Genomic DNA, 16,108 nt, shown 5'->3' with positions numbered 1-16,108 from the left:
AAGATCTATTATGGGTAATGTATTCGAGTTTAGGAATGGTCTTATTAGTTTGATGTCAAACTTGCTACCAACGGTTGCATTATCCTGTACCGAGCCCGAATACATGGCGGCAATGGAATCTTGCAAGGAATCTGAAAATAAATATGTGTAGGCCTAGGTGATTGCAACCCAAAGGGGAAGCGAATTAGATTTATAAAATTGTGCCCTTTTAAAGGATTGATTAAGAAATTAAATCAAAGAAAATTTTAACAATAAACACAAAGAACTTAAAATCAATGCACAAGTAAAGTAAAGGAGATAAGGGAAGGAGTACAATGAGATTTAATAGGGGTTCGGTTTAAAACCCCAGACCTACATCTCCACCACAACTGTTGATGGTCACTAAAATCTGTTCTTAACGGTGAAGATCAAACCAATACAACGAGGTTGCTCTGCGCCTCAACACTTGTCGACGGAGACGGATCTATGTCTCCCAACACTCACCTTCGGAGAAGGCTCTGCATCTCTGATTACTTGCCAAATATAAGATTAAAAGAATGAAGGAATGCATTGTTCAAAGGCAATTACACAAGATGCTCTCATAAAGATATACAATTTTAAGCCTTGAATCCAATCCCTCATAAGATTTCTCGAAGAGAGGCACAAGGAGTGACTTTTCACTCAAGAGATGCTTTAAGTGTATATTAGAGCTTGTTGATTTTGTCTAAGTGGTTTGAGAACCCTTTTATAGCCAAAAACCCAAAAACTAGCCATTTGGGACACCCCCAACGGCTCTGTAATGGATAGTTTAAACTAGCCGTTAGGCTATTTAAAATACTTGCAAAGTCACTCACGGTGGACCGCCAGAGGCTCTCTCATGTTTTTTAAGGGAAAAATACAGACACACCCCCTTTAGTTTCTAACACATTCAATTCTAACCCTGACTTTCAAAACGTGACAAGTACACCCCCTGAAGTTGTTTTAACGTGACGGAGTAGATGGCGAGGTAGAAATGACCAAAATGCCCTCGTCTTCCCCAACTGAAAATTAAGGTTTTCAGACTTCAAAACTGAAATTAGGGTTACTTAAAAACTGAAATTAGGGTTTGATTCAAACCCTTGTTTATTTATCAACATAAACCCTCGATTTAGGAGTTTTATTTATCTTCATTCGCACCATTATCATGAATTGCACATAAACCCTAATATTTTAGGGCTTTTTTTGTTTTATTTTTTTTCTTGAAATGTGGCTTTGATGTAGCCATGGGTGGGGTTTCATTGTTTGTGGTGGAGGTGACGGCGGTGGCCGGAGGTGTCGGCGGTGGCCGAAGGTGGCGACGGCAGCAGTGGAAAATGGCGTAACCCTAATCCCTCTGCAAATGAGGGTATTTCTGGCGTCAAAATATTAACCATGGTTAGTTTTAGTCTTTCTATCAGGTTAAACCGACGGACAGTTGAAGGAGGGGGTGTACTTGTCACAAATTGAAACCTCAGGGGGTGTACTTGTCACGTTTTGAAAGTCAGGGTTAGAGTTGTCAGAAACAAGAGGGGGTGTAAATGTATTTTTTTCCTTTTTTTTATATCAGAATGGCACCGGTCGACCGACCATCTTTTAATAGTATTGATGGATATCGATGTTTTAGTTTGAGAGAGAGAGAGAGAGAGAGAGAGAGAGAGAGAGAGAGAGAGAGAGAGAGAGAGAATTCATGAAAAACAAGACTGTATATTCAATCAATCGCTTGATTGTTCCATTGACATTCTCAAACTGTATTATTATTACGATTTTAAGAAATGCAAACACCAAGTTTGCTTATTCAAATACACTATTGTAGTTAATGCATGGGATCCTTGTCGGTAGTTATCTAGTTTTTGGGCCCGAACTGTGCCTGAAGAAAATCAACTACTTTCTTGTCAAGTTGGAAGGCCTTGGCGAGAACATCATCGGAGATGGGCAGGTTTGTTCCGAAGACGGCATTAGCTATGGTGATCACACCTGGGTTCTGACTTGCCAGAGCGGCAATGGCCACCGCATTGGTCTGTCCAACATTGAATTGGAAGTGAATGAGACCTATTGGAAACACAAACACATCACCCTTATTGAGGACCTTTGATATGAGCCGATTTTCGCCATTTGCAAGGTTAGAGGTGACGAAACCAACGAGGAGGGTGCCCTCTTGAACTACAATCATCTCAGTGCCCCTTGGGTGTGTGTGGGGAGGGTTTAGTCCATAGGGTGCAAAGTCTATGCGAGCCATGGAGATGCCAAGAGTGTTGAGTCCTGGTATTTGGACCACGTTCACTGCGGTCACATTGGACCCAACTCGGTTATTTGTGTTGCGTGGCATGTCAAGCCCTGGGAAGAAGAAATCGCTTGCTTGAGCGAGCATTGGGTCCTTGCAAACCACGCCATTGACTAACACTGAGAAGGAAAAACATCAAAAAAGATCAGCCAATAAAAAAAAACATAACCCATGCACGTAGGGCCGGTGTCCACACGCAGAGTAAATGCAATAACAATATTTCTCAAGTCATCTAGCCAAACCCCACAATACCTACCAAAAATGGAATTGAGTTTGCACAAACACGTGATTATCATGATACTAATGGAAGTTATATTGAGAAATAAAAAAAAAGCATTTGTACCTGGAGACATATTGTCAGCAACACAAAAGTCCTGTAGAGGACTGGGATCAGCGGCAAAGGTAAGAGAAGATGCCAAGGAAAGGAGTACAAGTACAAGGAGGGGAGTAGCCTTCTCCATTTTATCAATCTAAAGAAGAGTATTGGGTGCAAGTGTTTTGACGGTGTGGAAGAAGCTTAGAAAGGGTGCATATTTATAGCAGAGAGAGAGAGAGAGATAGATAGAGAGATGCATGGCTTAGGGGTCATGTGATTTCATGGAAATGGTCTTGTTACTACCAAATCAATACACGGTTTAACAACTACGCTATCTAATCTAATTTTTTATCCAAGTAGATCTTTTCCAGCAAAGAATTGAAGCAATCATCGGACTTGTTTTTCTGTGTAAATTTTGTTTTTAATATTTTGAAATGGTAAGATCTAAATTAATAAGTGGAGCGAGCCCCACGAGCTGGTCGTAAGTATACAAAGAAAAATAAAAAACGACATATTATGCAGGAAGAAAACCAAAGATCCAATTCACTCCATCTCTCGCAAAACCGTCCGCTACACTATTAGCCGAGGGATGGACATGCTGAAATCAAACTGGGTGATCTCCCACACGGCCTCAAACAATGCCTACCCTATTTATACCATGTATATATTCCCAAAATACTTACCCATTTGATTGCTAATTTGCAGACCTTTTTTTAAGGTTGGCCAATACCACTCTAATTAGGAAATTGATTTTTCCCGACCCCTCTTCAGCATTTCCTTCTCCTTTTGTTAATCTTTTCTTAAGAATGGCTACATTTCCACCTTTTGTTTGCCTTTCTCTGAAAATAGTCATTTCCAAGAAAGCACAAACAAAAGGATGGATATGCTGAGGAATGAGGTAGAAATTAAAATTTCACTTGTAATTATTAAAAAAAACTTATGGCATCTCTAAAATTTTTTATTTTAGTTACTTCGTTATTAAAGATTTTTTGCGAAATCTTAGTTAGATTGTAAATAAAATAATAAATATATTTTAAACTCCTTTTACCATTTGGTTGTTTTTCAAATATGCAATTTGAGAAAAAAAAATGGCGTCGATTTTCTATCGTTGAAGCTGTTGATCTGGTGGACCCCAACTCACACCGAAAGGCCATCCATCATCTACGCTAAAACTATGGTAGGATGATCCTAACCCACTGATGGCAATTTTTTCAAAAAACGTCTTAAAGAATTTAAAAACGATTTTTTCAATAACTTAATATCATAAATTTTGGGGGCAACTAAGACGCCCTTATCTATATATTTGTACCAATATGGCTCCAATAGTATATCTACTACTACCTAATACATCTTTTTTCCCAACTTGACTTTCATTAGGTTGGATAATTTAATTAAGGGAAAATTACAGATACACCCCCTCAAATATGGTAAAATTCCACTTCTAACCCCGTGGTATCAAAGGTACCAAAGACACCCCCTTAGTTTTCAATAATGCTTGTTATATGACGGGGTGTACAGGAACGAATAAATTGTTAGGGGGTGTCTTTGATGGATTTTGAACTATAGGGTGAAAAGTAGGGGATCTACTTAAAAATGTCAGAAAGTTGAGGGGTTGCCTTTGGTACCTTCGATACCACGGGGTTAGAAGTGGAATTTCGCCCTAGTTGAGGGGGTGTATCCTGTATTTTTCCCTTTAATTAATGCCCTATTTATCTGAAAAAGGGCACCACTTATTGAGCGGGAAAGGCATACTCTATATGTAGCTAATCCAAGGGGTTTATTCCATATATAAATTAGAGAAATGATAATGGGAATGGCTGCCTTGCAAAAACCAGCTAAAGGTCGCTCCACATTGGTCCATCCCAACAAAAATCATTTGAAAGAGCACAGGAAAATATGAAAATGGCACGGACAGATATTAAATTAATGGAAAAAGAAATCCACCTTGATCAGAAGTCCCAATAGGAGCGCCCATGCAGATGGTTTTTTGCAAGGGCACCATTCATTTTAGCATTTTCGTCTTGAAATTATATATGAAAGGAGGCCAATCCAAAGAATTGCTTATCCAAGGATGTGTATCCTCCAACGACAGAGAACAATGCAGTTCCATGCCACGTCCAGTTTTATACATTTTCAAAGTTTCTGTTCCCACTAATTATTGATTTGTTGAGCTGAGTATACGTCATTTCACTAAACTAGGTGACGAGGTAGTTGTGAACTTGTGATGTGGAAAACCCCCTTGCGAGATTGTTAGATGAAGTAATTAAAAACTTGTGGGGCCCACCTAATTCAAGTCCATCGTATAGTCATCTAGAAAGCATACAAAACTCCTTTTGCATGTTAATTTATTTTTAGGGCGCTGATATTTTCGCCCTTGACGGCCCCCTTGGAGGCTAGTTTCCCTCTTGACAGCCCACTAACTATAAAGTACGATTCCCATCTACTTTTTACCGACGAAGCAGTCATTTCCTTTTTCTCTCCCCTTCCAGGATAAAATCACCCCACTCTACTCTACAGCTGTACAATACTACATCAAGCAAGGTAGGCCCCACCATAGGATGATCCAAACCATCCATTTGATTGATCCCAACTTAATTAGGTTGTGCTCAAAAAATCATTCTGATAGGATGATCCTAGCCCTCCGATCCAAACCGAGATTTTAATTTTTCCCCTCTATTTCTCCCACAATTCGGTTATTCGGTTATAACTGAATAACCGAATTTTTATTCGGTTCGGTTTCGGTTACCGAAATTTGGTAACTGAAATTATTTCGGTTACCAAATTTCGGTCTATTCGGTTCGGTGAAAACCGAATAACCACCCCTACCTACAATTGGGCCTTAATGTTACTGTAAGACCTGAACCATAGGATGATCCAAACCATCTATTCGATGGCCCACAACTTAAATAGGTTTCACTCCAGAATATCATTTTCAAAATATCATTTTCAAAGGATGATCGCAACCCTCAAATCTATAGAGGTTTCTCTTTAGATCAGAGGGCTAGGATCATTCTTTGGAAATAATATTTCGCGGTGCAACCTATTTACGTTGTGGGCCATCGAATGGATGGTTTGGATCATCCTATGGTGGGACCTACCTTCCTCACAAATTAAAACAAATTAATTATTGGGCCCACCAACAGTTCATGCACGTTGGAGAGAGAGAGAGACACCGGATTGGAGTAGTGTTGTATCGGTTAAAAGTAGATAGGAAACATGCTTTATGGATTGGCCGCGAGATACAAAGTCAAAGTCTTATTGAAAGGCTATTTCGTGTGTGTTAAATACATTCAGCAATATAATAAAGTTCTTTTGTGTTCTGTTCTCTTCTGTGTTTCTGTATTACTTGTTCTTTAAATTCTACAAAGTGGTATCAGACCAGAAAGGCTGGGGACAATTTCAAAAGAAGATCGGCACGGGTTCGGTAAGTTGGCAATATGGCAGGCAATACCAATTCTTCAAGTTTTCAGCAAAACGTTCCTTTGTTTAAAGGTGCTAATTTTCAGTTTTGGTCTACTATGATGAAGACATTGTTTATGTCACGTGATATATGAATCCTTTTGAATATCCCGACTTTGTTCATTCGTATATTTTGATCTTAGTTACTTGTGTTTGATCATGCTTGTAAATCTCCACTGTGAACTTTTGAAATACGCGACCATGCTTCTCGTTGCATGTTTCAGTTTCAGCTACATTTTTAGTCTCGGGATGTGATTTGATCCTGTTTGGTTCGTATCTTGGCAAAATGATTCTCTGATTACTCATTCTATGCCTATTTTACTTCACATTGGTCCTTGCCTCCTACTTCGGTTCTTATTATTGTGGCCATGCTTCACATTTCAGTTTCGGTTTCTACATGTAAATTTTGTATGTTCTATTTTGGCTCTTATCGATTTGTGGTAATATGAATCCTTGATTATTTACCTTGTCTTAAGTATACTTTGTGTGGTTCCAAATCACTTGTGATGAACCCTATGTGAATTTCTTTGTGATGAACTATAAAAGATAACCATCAGAATGTGTAGTGTATCCCTCGCTTTAAGTTTGGGCTTCACTTTGACTTTCTGTTTCCCATCAGTGGGTTAGGATCATCCTGTTGCAGACTTCATGATCGGTGTGTGTGTGTGTGTGTGAGAGAGAGAGAGAGAGAGAGAGAGAGAGAGAGAGAGAGAGGAATTCATGAAAAACAAGATTGCATAGTAAATCAATCCCATGATTACCCAAGTGACATACTCAAACTGTATTATTATTACTATTTTAAGAAATGCAAACATCAAGTTTGCTTATTCAAATAGACACTACGGTAGTTAATGCATGGGATCCTTGTCGGTAGTTATCTAGTTTTTGGGCCCGAACTGTGCCTGAAGAAAATCAACTACTTTCTTGTCAAGTTGGAAGGCCTTGGCGAGAACATCATCGGAGATGGGCAGGTTTGATCCGAAGACGGCATTAGCTATGGTGATCACACCTGGGTTCTGACTTGCCAGAGCGGCAATGGCCACCGCATTGGTCCGTCCAACATTGAATTGGAAGTGAATGAGACCTATTGGAAACACAAACACATCACCCTTATTGAGGACCTTTGATATGAGCCGATTTTCGCCATTTGCAAGGTTAGAGGTGACGAAACCAACGAGGAGGGTGCCCTCTTGAACTACAATCATCTCAGTGCCCCTTGGGTGTGTGTGGGGAGGGTTTAGTCCATAGGGTGCAAAGTCTATGCGAGCCATGGAGATGCCAAGAGTGTTGAGTCCTGGTATTTGGACCACGTTCACTGCGGTCACATTGGACCCAACTCGGTTATTTGTGTTGCGTGGCATGTCAAGCCCTGGGAAGAAGAAATCGCTTGCTTGAGCGAGCATTGGGTCCTTGCAAACCACGCCATTGACTAACACTGAGAAGGAAAAACATCAAAAAAAGATCAGCCAATAAAAAAAAACATAACCCATGCACGTAGGGCCGGTGTCCACACGCAGAGTAAATGCAATAACAATATTTCTCAAGTCATCTAGCCAAACCCCACATTACCTACCAAAAAATGGAATTGAGTTTGCACAAACACGTGATTATCATGATACTAATGGAAGTTAAATTGAGAAATAAAAAAAAGCATTTGTACCTGGAGACATATTGTCAGCAACACAAAAGTCCTGTAGAGGACTGGGATCAGCGGCAAAGGTAAGAGAAGATGCCAAGGAAAGGAGTACAAGTACAACGAGGGGAGTAGCCTTCTCCATTTTATCAATCTAAAGAGGAGTATTGGGTGCGAGTGTTTTGATGGTGTGGAAGAAGCTTAGAATGAGTGTTTTAATAAGTGGGGCTTGCCCCACCACCGAACTGGTCATGAGTACAGAAAAGAAAATATACAAAGAAAAATAAGAAACAACATATTATGGAGGAAGAAAATCAAAGATCCAATTTACTCCATCTCTCGCTAAACGGTCCGCTACCCTATTAGCCGAGCGAAGGACATGCTGAAATCAAACTGGGTGATCTCCCACATGGTCTCGAACAATGCCTACCCTATTTATACCTACCCATTTGATTGCTAATTTGCAGACCTTTTTTTAAGGTTGGCCAATACCACTCTAATTAGGAAATTGATTTTTCCCGACCCCTTTTCAGCATTTCCACCTCCTCTTGTTTATCTTTTCTTAAGAATGGCTATATTTCCACCTTTTGTTTGCCTTTCCCTGAAAATTGTCATTTCCAAGAAAGCACAAACAAAAGGATGGATATGCTGAGGAATGGGGTAGAAAATAAAATTTCACTTGTAATTATAAAAAAACTTACAGCATCTATAAAAATTTTTTTTTTCGTTACTTCGCTATTAAAGATTAGTTGCCAAAACTTGGTTAAATGGTAAATAAATATATTTTAAACTCCTTTGACCATTTGGATGTTTTTCAAATATGCGATTTGAGAAATAATTGGTGTCGATTTTCTGTCGTTCAAGCTGTTGATATGGTGGACACCCACTCACATAAAAAATCCATCCATCATCTACGTTAAAACTATGATAGGATGATCCTGATCCACTGATGGCAAATTTACCAAAAAACGTCTTAATATATCATTTCCTTTGGGAAATCGTTTTGACAATTTCATGTTTTCAGATAATATTGTGATGGAATTTCCATACCAATCTAATTGTTAATAGGGAAAAGTGTTTCTACACGGCCGAGTAGATACGTTATCTACTCCGTCGGCCAAAATTACAGTGGGGCCCACATTGTTTGGGTCCTGATCGCAATAGTTAGGGTGTGCCAAAAAAAAAAAAACCAGCACCATAAGATCATCCCAACCCTTCTATTTGTGGAGGTTAAATATGGAGGGCTATGAACCTCCCATTTTTAACCTCCACAAATTGAAGGGTTAGGATGATCGTTTGAAGTTGATTTTTAGGGCACACCCTATCTATCTCAGGGCCTAACAAATGAATGCTCTGGATTATCCAAGCGATGTGGGCCCACTGTGTTTCATGCGACGTAGTAGACAACGTTATCTACTTTTGACCGAGTAGAAACACTTTTCCCTTGTTAATATCTTTTACATTATAAACTATAATTCAGAAAATATATTGTCAAATTAAGAGTTCTTCTAGCAAACCGTTACTACTTTACAATATTATAAAACAAGAGTTTTAATACGGTGCCCGACGGTCAAGTCCCATGTGGGCGGTACCCCCTTGATATTTGATCCAACGACACCCCAGTTTTTAAGAGGAGCAAAAGAAATAAATCACAAGCAATCACAAGAAGAAAACAATATATGCAGTTCACCATAATGGGCTACATCCAACGACAAGGTAACACAGGTCCATTATTTCAAACCAAATAGTACAACGTTACCTCCACACTTGTAAAAACTACCGAAAAACCCTTCTCTCCAACCTTCTATACAATCACAAAAAAACCCCAAATCTATACACTAAGTGTGAGGAGAAATCCCCATAAAAAACCTCCAACATTATGCTAGGGTTGCAAGGAAAAACTAATGGAAATGAAGAATGAAAGAAGAGGAACACACCCTAAGTAACCAGGAAGAAGAAACATGTTTTTGCCTCACCAGAGAAGCCCTCCTAGAGCCCAAAGAGAAAACCCCTCATTTCTTGTAGTAACCTTTTCTCCTCTCAAACCTCTCACTCTTCTCCTCCTTTTTAAAGACCTTTTTATCTCTTGCCTTTACAAAACCATATGAGAGAGGCATGGAAAACATCCCACTTAAAAGACCAAGTGAGACCCGCTCCAAAAAAAACAAAAAATGAAAAAACTGGTGCTCATGCGTCACCATTTTAACAATCTCCACATTGATGCATAATCATCGGCATACCAAGTCTTCCTTCTTGAGACCGAGAGAAGATAAACTTCGATCTAACTTTTCTCCTTGAACCATCGTTACGATCATATCCACTACATTCTCCTTGGTTCAGACTTTCAACAAATAGATCCTTCCATCAGACTTCCTGAATGTAGTGATATTGTACCGATATATGTTTGGTCCTTTTGTGATTAACTGAATTCATGGCCAAACAAATGATGCACATGTTATCACAAAAAAATAATCCATGGGTTTTGACTCGATGCCAATCTCACCCATCAAACCTTGAAGCCAAACTACTTTCTAGCAAGCTTCCGCTGTCTCCATGTACTCGGCCTCGATAGTGGATAAGGCAACCGTTGGTTGCAACTTTGCCATCCAACTAATAGGACCATTCCCATTAGCATAACCCATAATAGATCTTCCTTTGTCCATAAATTATTAAAAGTTAAAAAATCAAACAACTACACAAAATTTCTTTTAATTTAAAAAATCATTCGCATTTAAGATAAAGCTCATGGTACAAATAAAACTGATGAGAATTTCACATTCTGCCCTAAATTTTCTTTTGCATATGACGAAGATAATTATACAATCTGAACAGATAAGTGTAAATGCCAAGAGTAAATCTCTTATATCTTATGTGTTTATAAAAAAACTAATAAAATTTCGTAATATAAGCTATTATATCTCTCATGTCTTATGTATTTACATATGGTCTTATATATCTTATAATTAGGATTTGTAAATGGTCCAATTTTTTAAAGAAAACTCCCCAAATTTTGAAGAGGAATCCATATCATTCTGATGAATTCGCTAAGGGTGCGACTTATTCTTTTTTTTAAAATAATAATCCCTACCATTCTTGATCTTTTAAAACATTCCTAAAATAGATAAGTTAATGCCGCTAATCTTTTTTTTTTTTTAAATTACAATCATTCATTTTCATCCATTTATATGCCATAAATTTAGATTCTAAGATTGTCTCACAATGGAGATTTTTGAAACAATGGTCCATCCGCAATTGGGCCAAATATATGAACGCCTTAAACAATCAAATACGAAGGGGCATAATGTGTAAATAGGTTAATTTTAAATTAATCTTATCTACAAATAGAATATTAAGGAATTGCCTCTTTAAAAGTTAAGTAACTATATCGTGTGTGAGTGTACGTAGGGATTTGCTAGCATCCATCAACAGACCATCCGCGATGTGAGAGTTTGTCTTCATTCACGAGGTGGCTGCCCTCACATACAACAGCGCAGCCGTAAAATGGCTTCTGCGATGAATGCTAGCAAATCCCTATGTGCGTGTGCGCCAGTGTGCTAGTGCGTGCGTGCGTGTGCGTGTGTGTGCGTGTGAAGCATTAGAACCTTGTAGTCACAGCCCTTATAATTAATATTTTCCATGGCTTATTTTTATATAAACTATTAGAACCTATAAAGTATTAAAAAAAATTCTATCACCCGAATTTCTCAAAGTTTCACCGCCCTTTATCATTACACTTTACATTTATTTCGTTTTTAACATTTAATGATTTTAATGCTGAGAGAGAGAGAGAGAGAGAGAGAGAGAGAGAGAGAGAGAGAGAGAGAGAGAGAGAGAGAGAGAGAGAGAGGAGAGATGGGCCTTAAACTTGTCATTTCAAAGAGAAGGAGATGGGGCTAATGGTTGTCAATTAAAAGAGAGATGACTTGTAACTGCCCGAGCATTTAATGCTCTTACACTAGAGAGATATGATTGTACTGTTAATGCTCTTTCACTTATGTCTTTTCTCTTCCTTCTCCTATTTTGTACCAACATACAGTTAAATACATGTACTTTGAACAACATTTTCTAGGAAGGTTCTCTTATATCTTATGTCACTTAGTATTTTCTATTTTTCTTTATTAAGTATTAGAGATAAGAGAATATAAATTACCAACGTAGGAACAATGTCGGTTCCTGGTCTAGAAATAGGATATAAGAGATTATTAATTTATAGAGCATTAATTACGAGAGCCTCAACTGTATTTGTAAATGAGATTTACTTCTTTGAGAAGGGTAAGCAATTAGCTATTTGAGAAGATTTAACGTGATGCAACGGTCTTATCACCCATTTTAACAAATGTCCCTTGTAAGAGTTCAAAACTTTTAAATATCTCGTTCACTTTCGCACGCATGCCCTGCGTGTGCGCGTCCACTGTTAGATACGCTGATGATGATATGGAAGATGACAAAGAGAATACAAGGCCAGATTACATACAAGAAGCATATGAGAAGTACAAAGAAGAAGAGCATGGAAAGTTATATGGAAGTGATATTGCTTTGCCATCACCGCAAAGGAACCTATGACTGCCATTGTTGCTAGTGATATGGTTTTGCCCGCAACTATTATATAATTCTATATATGATACGTTTACATAGTGGACTGCTACACATATGTCATATTTGGTTTAAACAGCGGACTACTACACATATGTCATATTCAGCAGACATTGAATTGGGGATTATAGGTATTCTACTAGCCCACGCACATCACATGGTAAGATACAACTCAATAAGAGAATTAAGGTGGGAGGTTATATTCCTTGGGACGAGGGTGTGTATATCTTCATCTTTGATCCAGGTGGACTAATTCCCGGGTGGAGTTTATGTGAACTCAAGGCCGAGTTCTTTCTAAGAAGGCAAGTGTGATGCACTACATCCTTTGGTGCATCTGCTTGACCATTACTTGCAATAGTAATGTTATTATACTATTGTCCTTCCATATTTTGTTATATTTAGTAGTCGTCATTATTAATCATTTGATTATTATACATGTCCTTTTTTAGTCTCTTTACCATTGGGGGTTATGTTGGTTGATGTTAGTTGTAAGGGCTGTCTATATGAAGCCAATCTCATTTCATTTCTGAGAATGACATTGATTTGAGAGAGAGAGAGAGAGAGAGAGAGAGAGAGAGGCTCTTCTCCTTTATTCTTTCTTTCCTTGTTATTGTAGACTAGTGTTATAGTCCTTTTTCTCTTCATTCCATTATTTTCTTGTTGAATGCATGAAGAAGAACTGATCAAGATCAGTTTGTTATCACTGACAGATTTAAACATACTAGCATCTTCTTCCTTGAGAGATCTTTCTTAAGGCTGGCAACGGGGCGGGTCGGGGCCGGATGTTGGGGTCCCCTACCCCTTGCCCTATGCGGGGAATTTTCCCCCTCCCCTTCCCCTCCCCACTACGGGGATCATGGGGAATCCCCCCTCCCCTCCCCATGGGGAATATCTAATCCCCATCCCCGCCCCGCATCCTTTGGGGACAATCACTTTACTTTGTTAAATGTTAGGTTTAAAACTAAAGATTTGCTAGGGACAATCACTTCAGGCATGTTGCGGCTTGGCTGTTGCATGTGAGAGTAGCCACACAACCCACAGAGGCTAAGATTTTGTCTTATTCATTTTATTAACCTGGGGACAAAGGTGGTTGCTCTCAGATTCATTTAATTGATCGATAGTCCCTAGCAGATCCCTAATTTCCAATCCCACTTGCCAAAAAGTACTGTACGTGCCACACCATAGGAAGATCCAAACCATCCATTTGATGGGCACACCATAAGAAGAGGAACACACCTTGGAAAACCAAGAAGAAGAAACTTGTTTTCGCTTTACCACAAAGCCCTCCTAAAGCCCCAAGAGGAAACCCCTCTTTTCTTGTCTAAACCTTTTCTCCTCTCAAATATCTCACTCTTCTCCTTTTTTAAACCCTATTTATCTTTTGTCTTTAAAAAACCATATGAGAGAGGCAAGGAAAACATCCCATTTAAAAGACCAAGAGATACCGACTTCGAAAAAAGAAATAAAAAAATGGTGCTCATGCGTCACCATTTTAACAATCTCCACCTTGATGCACAATCACCAGCGTGCCAACCCTTCCTTCTTGAGACTGGGAGAAGATAAACTTCAATATAACTTCTCTCCTTGAACCATCTTTATGAGCATATCCACCACATTCTCTTTGGTTCACACCTTCAACAAATAGATCCTTCCATCTTTAATGACTTCCTAAATGTAGTGATATTGAACCGATATATATGTGGTCCTTTGTGAAAAATTGAATTCTTGGCCAAATAAATGATACTCATGTTATCACAAAATAAATCCATAGGTTTTAACTTAATGCCTCGATAGTGGATAATGCAACCGTTGGTTGCAGCTTTGACATCTAATTAATAGGACCATTCCCAAACCTAAATATATAACCCGTAGTAGATCTTTCTTTGTCCATATCATTAGCATAACTTGTATCAACAAAATCATGCAACGGATTCGAATCCTTTCCATATATCATAACATAATCAGTAGTACTTCTTAGGTAGCGAAGCACCAATTTGGCGGCCTCCGAATGTGCTTTACCTGGATTCGCCATAAACCGGATTAAAACTCCAACCGCATAAGCAATGTTCGGCCTAGTTCATATCACGATAAACATCAAGCTCCCAACAATGCTAGCATATGGGACTCGATCCATTTTCTTCTTCTCCTCTTCCGATTTTGGGAATTGATCGGAACATATCTTAAAGTGAGCCGCTGATGATGGCTTTATCGGCTTAGATTTGCTTATCCCAAACCTTTCAAGCCCCTTTTTTACAAACATATTTTGTGAAAGCAACAAAGTTCCATTCTTTTTATCCTTGGAACTTTGTTGCTTTCACAAAAGATGTTTATAAAAAAGGTGCTTGAATGGTTTGGGATGAGCAAGTCTAAGCCGATAAAGACACATTAGCAGCTTACTTTAAGTTATGTTCCAATCAGTGCCCAAAATCGGAAGAGGATGTGAAGAAAATGGATCGAATCCCATATGCTACCCTTGTCGGGAGCTTGATGTTTTCCATGGTATATACTAGGCCAAAAATTACTTACGCGGTTGGAGTTTTAAGCCGGTTTATGGGGAATCTGGGTAAAGAGCATTCAGAAGCCGTCATTGTTAGGGTGTGTGTACTAATCAAAATCCAGTTGTTGTAATGTTGCAACTATTATTTATTGTTACATGACATCTATTGGGTATTTGTTGGAGTGAATCGTGAGAATATGCCTGGCAACAATATATTATTAACTTATATGCCCAATTGTTTAAGGGTGGAGACACAATTCTCTTCCATGAATGCAACCCAAGCATGAGACTGGTCAACCCATGGAGCCTTAGGTTTTAGATGTTAGAAACCCTTAAAAGATAGATAAATCATTAACCTAATGTGCTTCTAGGCACACCTTTATCCTTAGGTAGCATCGTAGGATAGGTCATGCACATTGAGATTATGTGGTGGGGAGATATGATCTTCAGGTTCTTTGCAGACCTAGAATGTTCTTGGTTGGGGTTGAGATTGGACATCTCGTACCTGTACACAACTAGAATCGAACCTGCCTCCATATACGCATTGGGGTGGCTTATCTAGGTCACTGGGGTAGTTGATTCTAAGTAGGTGGAATGGGCGAAATGATTGGATCACACACTGAACGGATGGCTTTGTAGAATAACCTGTGGACAAGGAATTGGATAAGGTTATTCTGTCAGACAGGACCCTTGGATCTGTCCTTAGACCTGAGGGATATTTTTAGTCTGTGGGCACACCTTATGGCTTTGGTCTATCTAACAGTAGTCCCCGGTCCGGGGTTACCAGCGGGTAGTGCTGGGTCATGGGGTAAACCCGTGGGGTCAATAGTGATGCCCATCATGGAATCCTCCACCCCTCCCATAGAGGAAAATCATTTGCAATTTCGATCTCAGCTAGGCCATTAAATAATGACTGGCCAATCCGTTTGATAAATTGTTTATCAAAGTTTTTCAAAAACATTGATTGTTTCAAAAGGGAGTTGCAAATGCATTTGCGGGCCCAAGCTTGATAGGTAGAAAGGTATACCATTGAGTGAGCCCATGGGGTAATTGATGTCCACCCTCCACAAGACCCAACTCGGTAAATGAAGGATTGGAGGAAGGACTACACATTGGATGTGATTTGGGTAATTTGATCTAATGGTCTTCTTCAGGGTAACGTCATGGTGGGGTTCACTTGCCTAATGCTATCGTAGTTGGACTACATTGCGTGAGATCACAGTAGGGCCCATTGTGGACCCTGTGAGAATGATCATTGGATCCCTGGGCCGATCACACTCACAACTCGCTAGACCCTTATGGATTGTTGGACAATATGGGTTTCAGATTTGA

At 39.1% G+C, this 16,108-nt stretch overlaps 2 protein-coding genes across 2 annotated transcripts; both read right to left on the bottom strand.

Moving 5' to 3' along the window:
• Nucleotides 1-1,840: 1,840 nt before the first annotated feature.
• LOC143883204 (germin-like protein 8-2) lies at nt 1,841-2,739 on the bottom strand. The gene is made up of 3 exons (XM_077386555.1): nt 2,622-2,739; nt 2,134-2,397; nt 1,841-2,046 (listed from the first exon to the last, which is right to left on the bottom strand). Exons 1-3 carry the CDS (start codon nt 2,737-2,739, stop codon nt 1,841-1,843), a joined length of 588 nt encoding a protein of 195 aa, XP_077242670.1.
• Nucleotides 2,740-6,931: 4,192 nt separating this feature from the next.
• LOC143883202 (germin-like protein 8-2) lies at nt 6,932-7,831 on the bottom strand. Its single transcript, XM_077386552.1, has 2 exons — nt 7,714-7,831; nt 6,932-7,488 (listed from the first exon to the last, which is right to left on the bottom strand). The coding sequence occupies exons 1-2, from the start codon at nt 7,829-7,831 to the stop codon at nt 6,932-6,934; spliced, it is 675 nt and encodes a 224-aa protein (XP_077242667.1).
• Between the last annotated feature and the right edge of the window lie 8,277 nt (nt 7,832-16,108).

The sequence above is a fragment of the Tasmannia lanceolata genome, unplaced genomic scaffold, assembly GCF_043159265.1.
Source record: "Tasmannia lanceolata isolate RefF3 unplaced genomic scaffold, GAP_Taslan_0.1 ptg000008l, whole genome shotgun sequence".
Classification (NCBI taxonomy): Eukaryota; Viridiplantae; Streptophyta; class Magnoliopsida; order Canellales; family Winteraceae; genus Tasmannia; species Tasmannia lanceolata.
The sequence above is the reverse complement of the archived record's forward strand: the minus strand, read 5'-3'. Positions and strand labels throughout refer to the sequence as shown.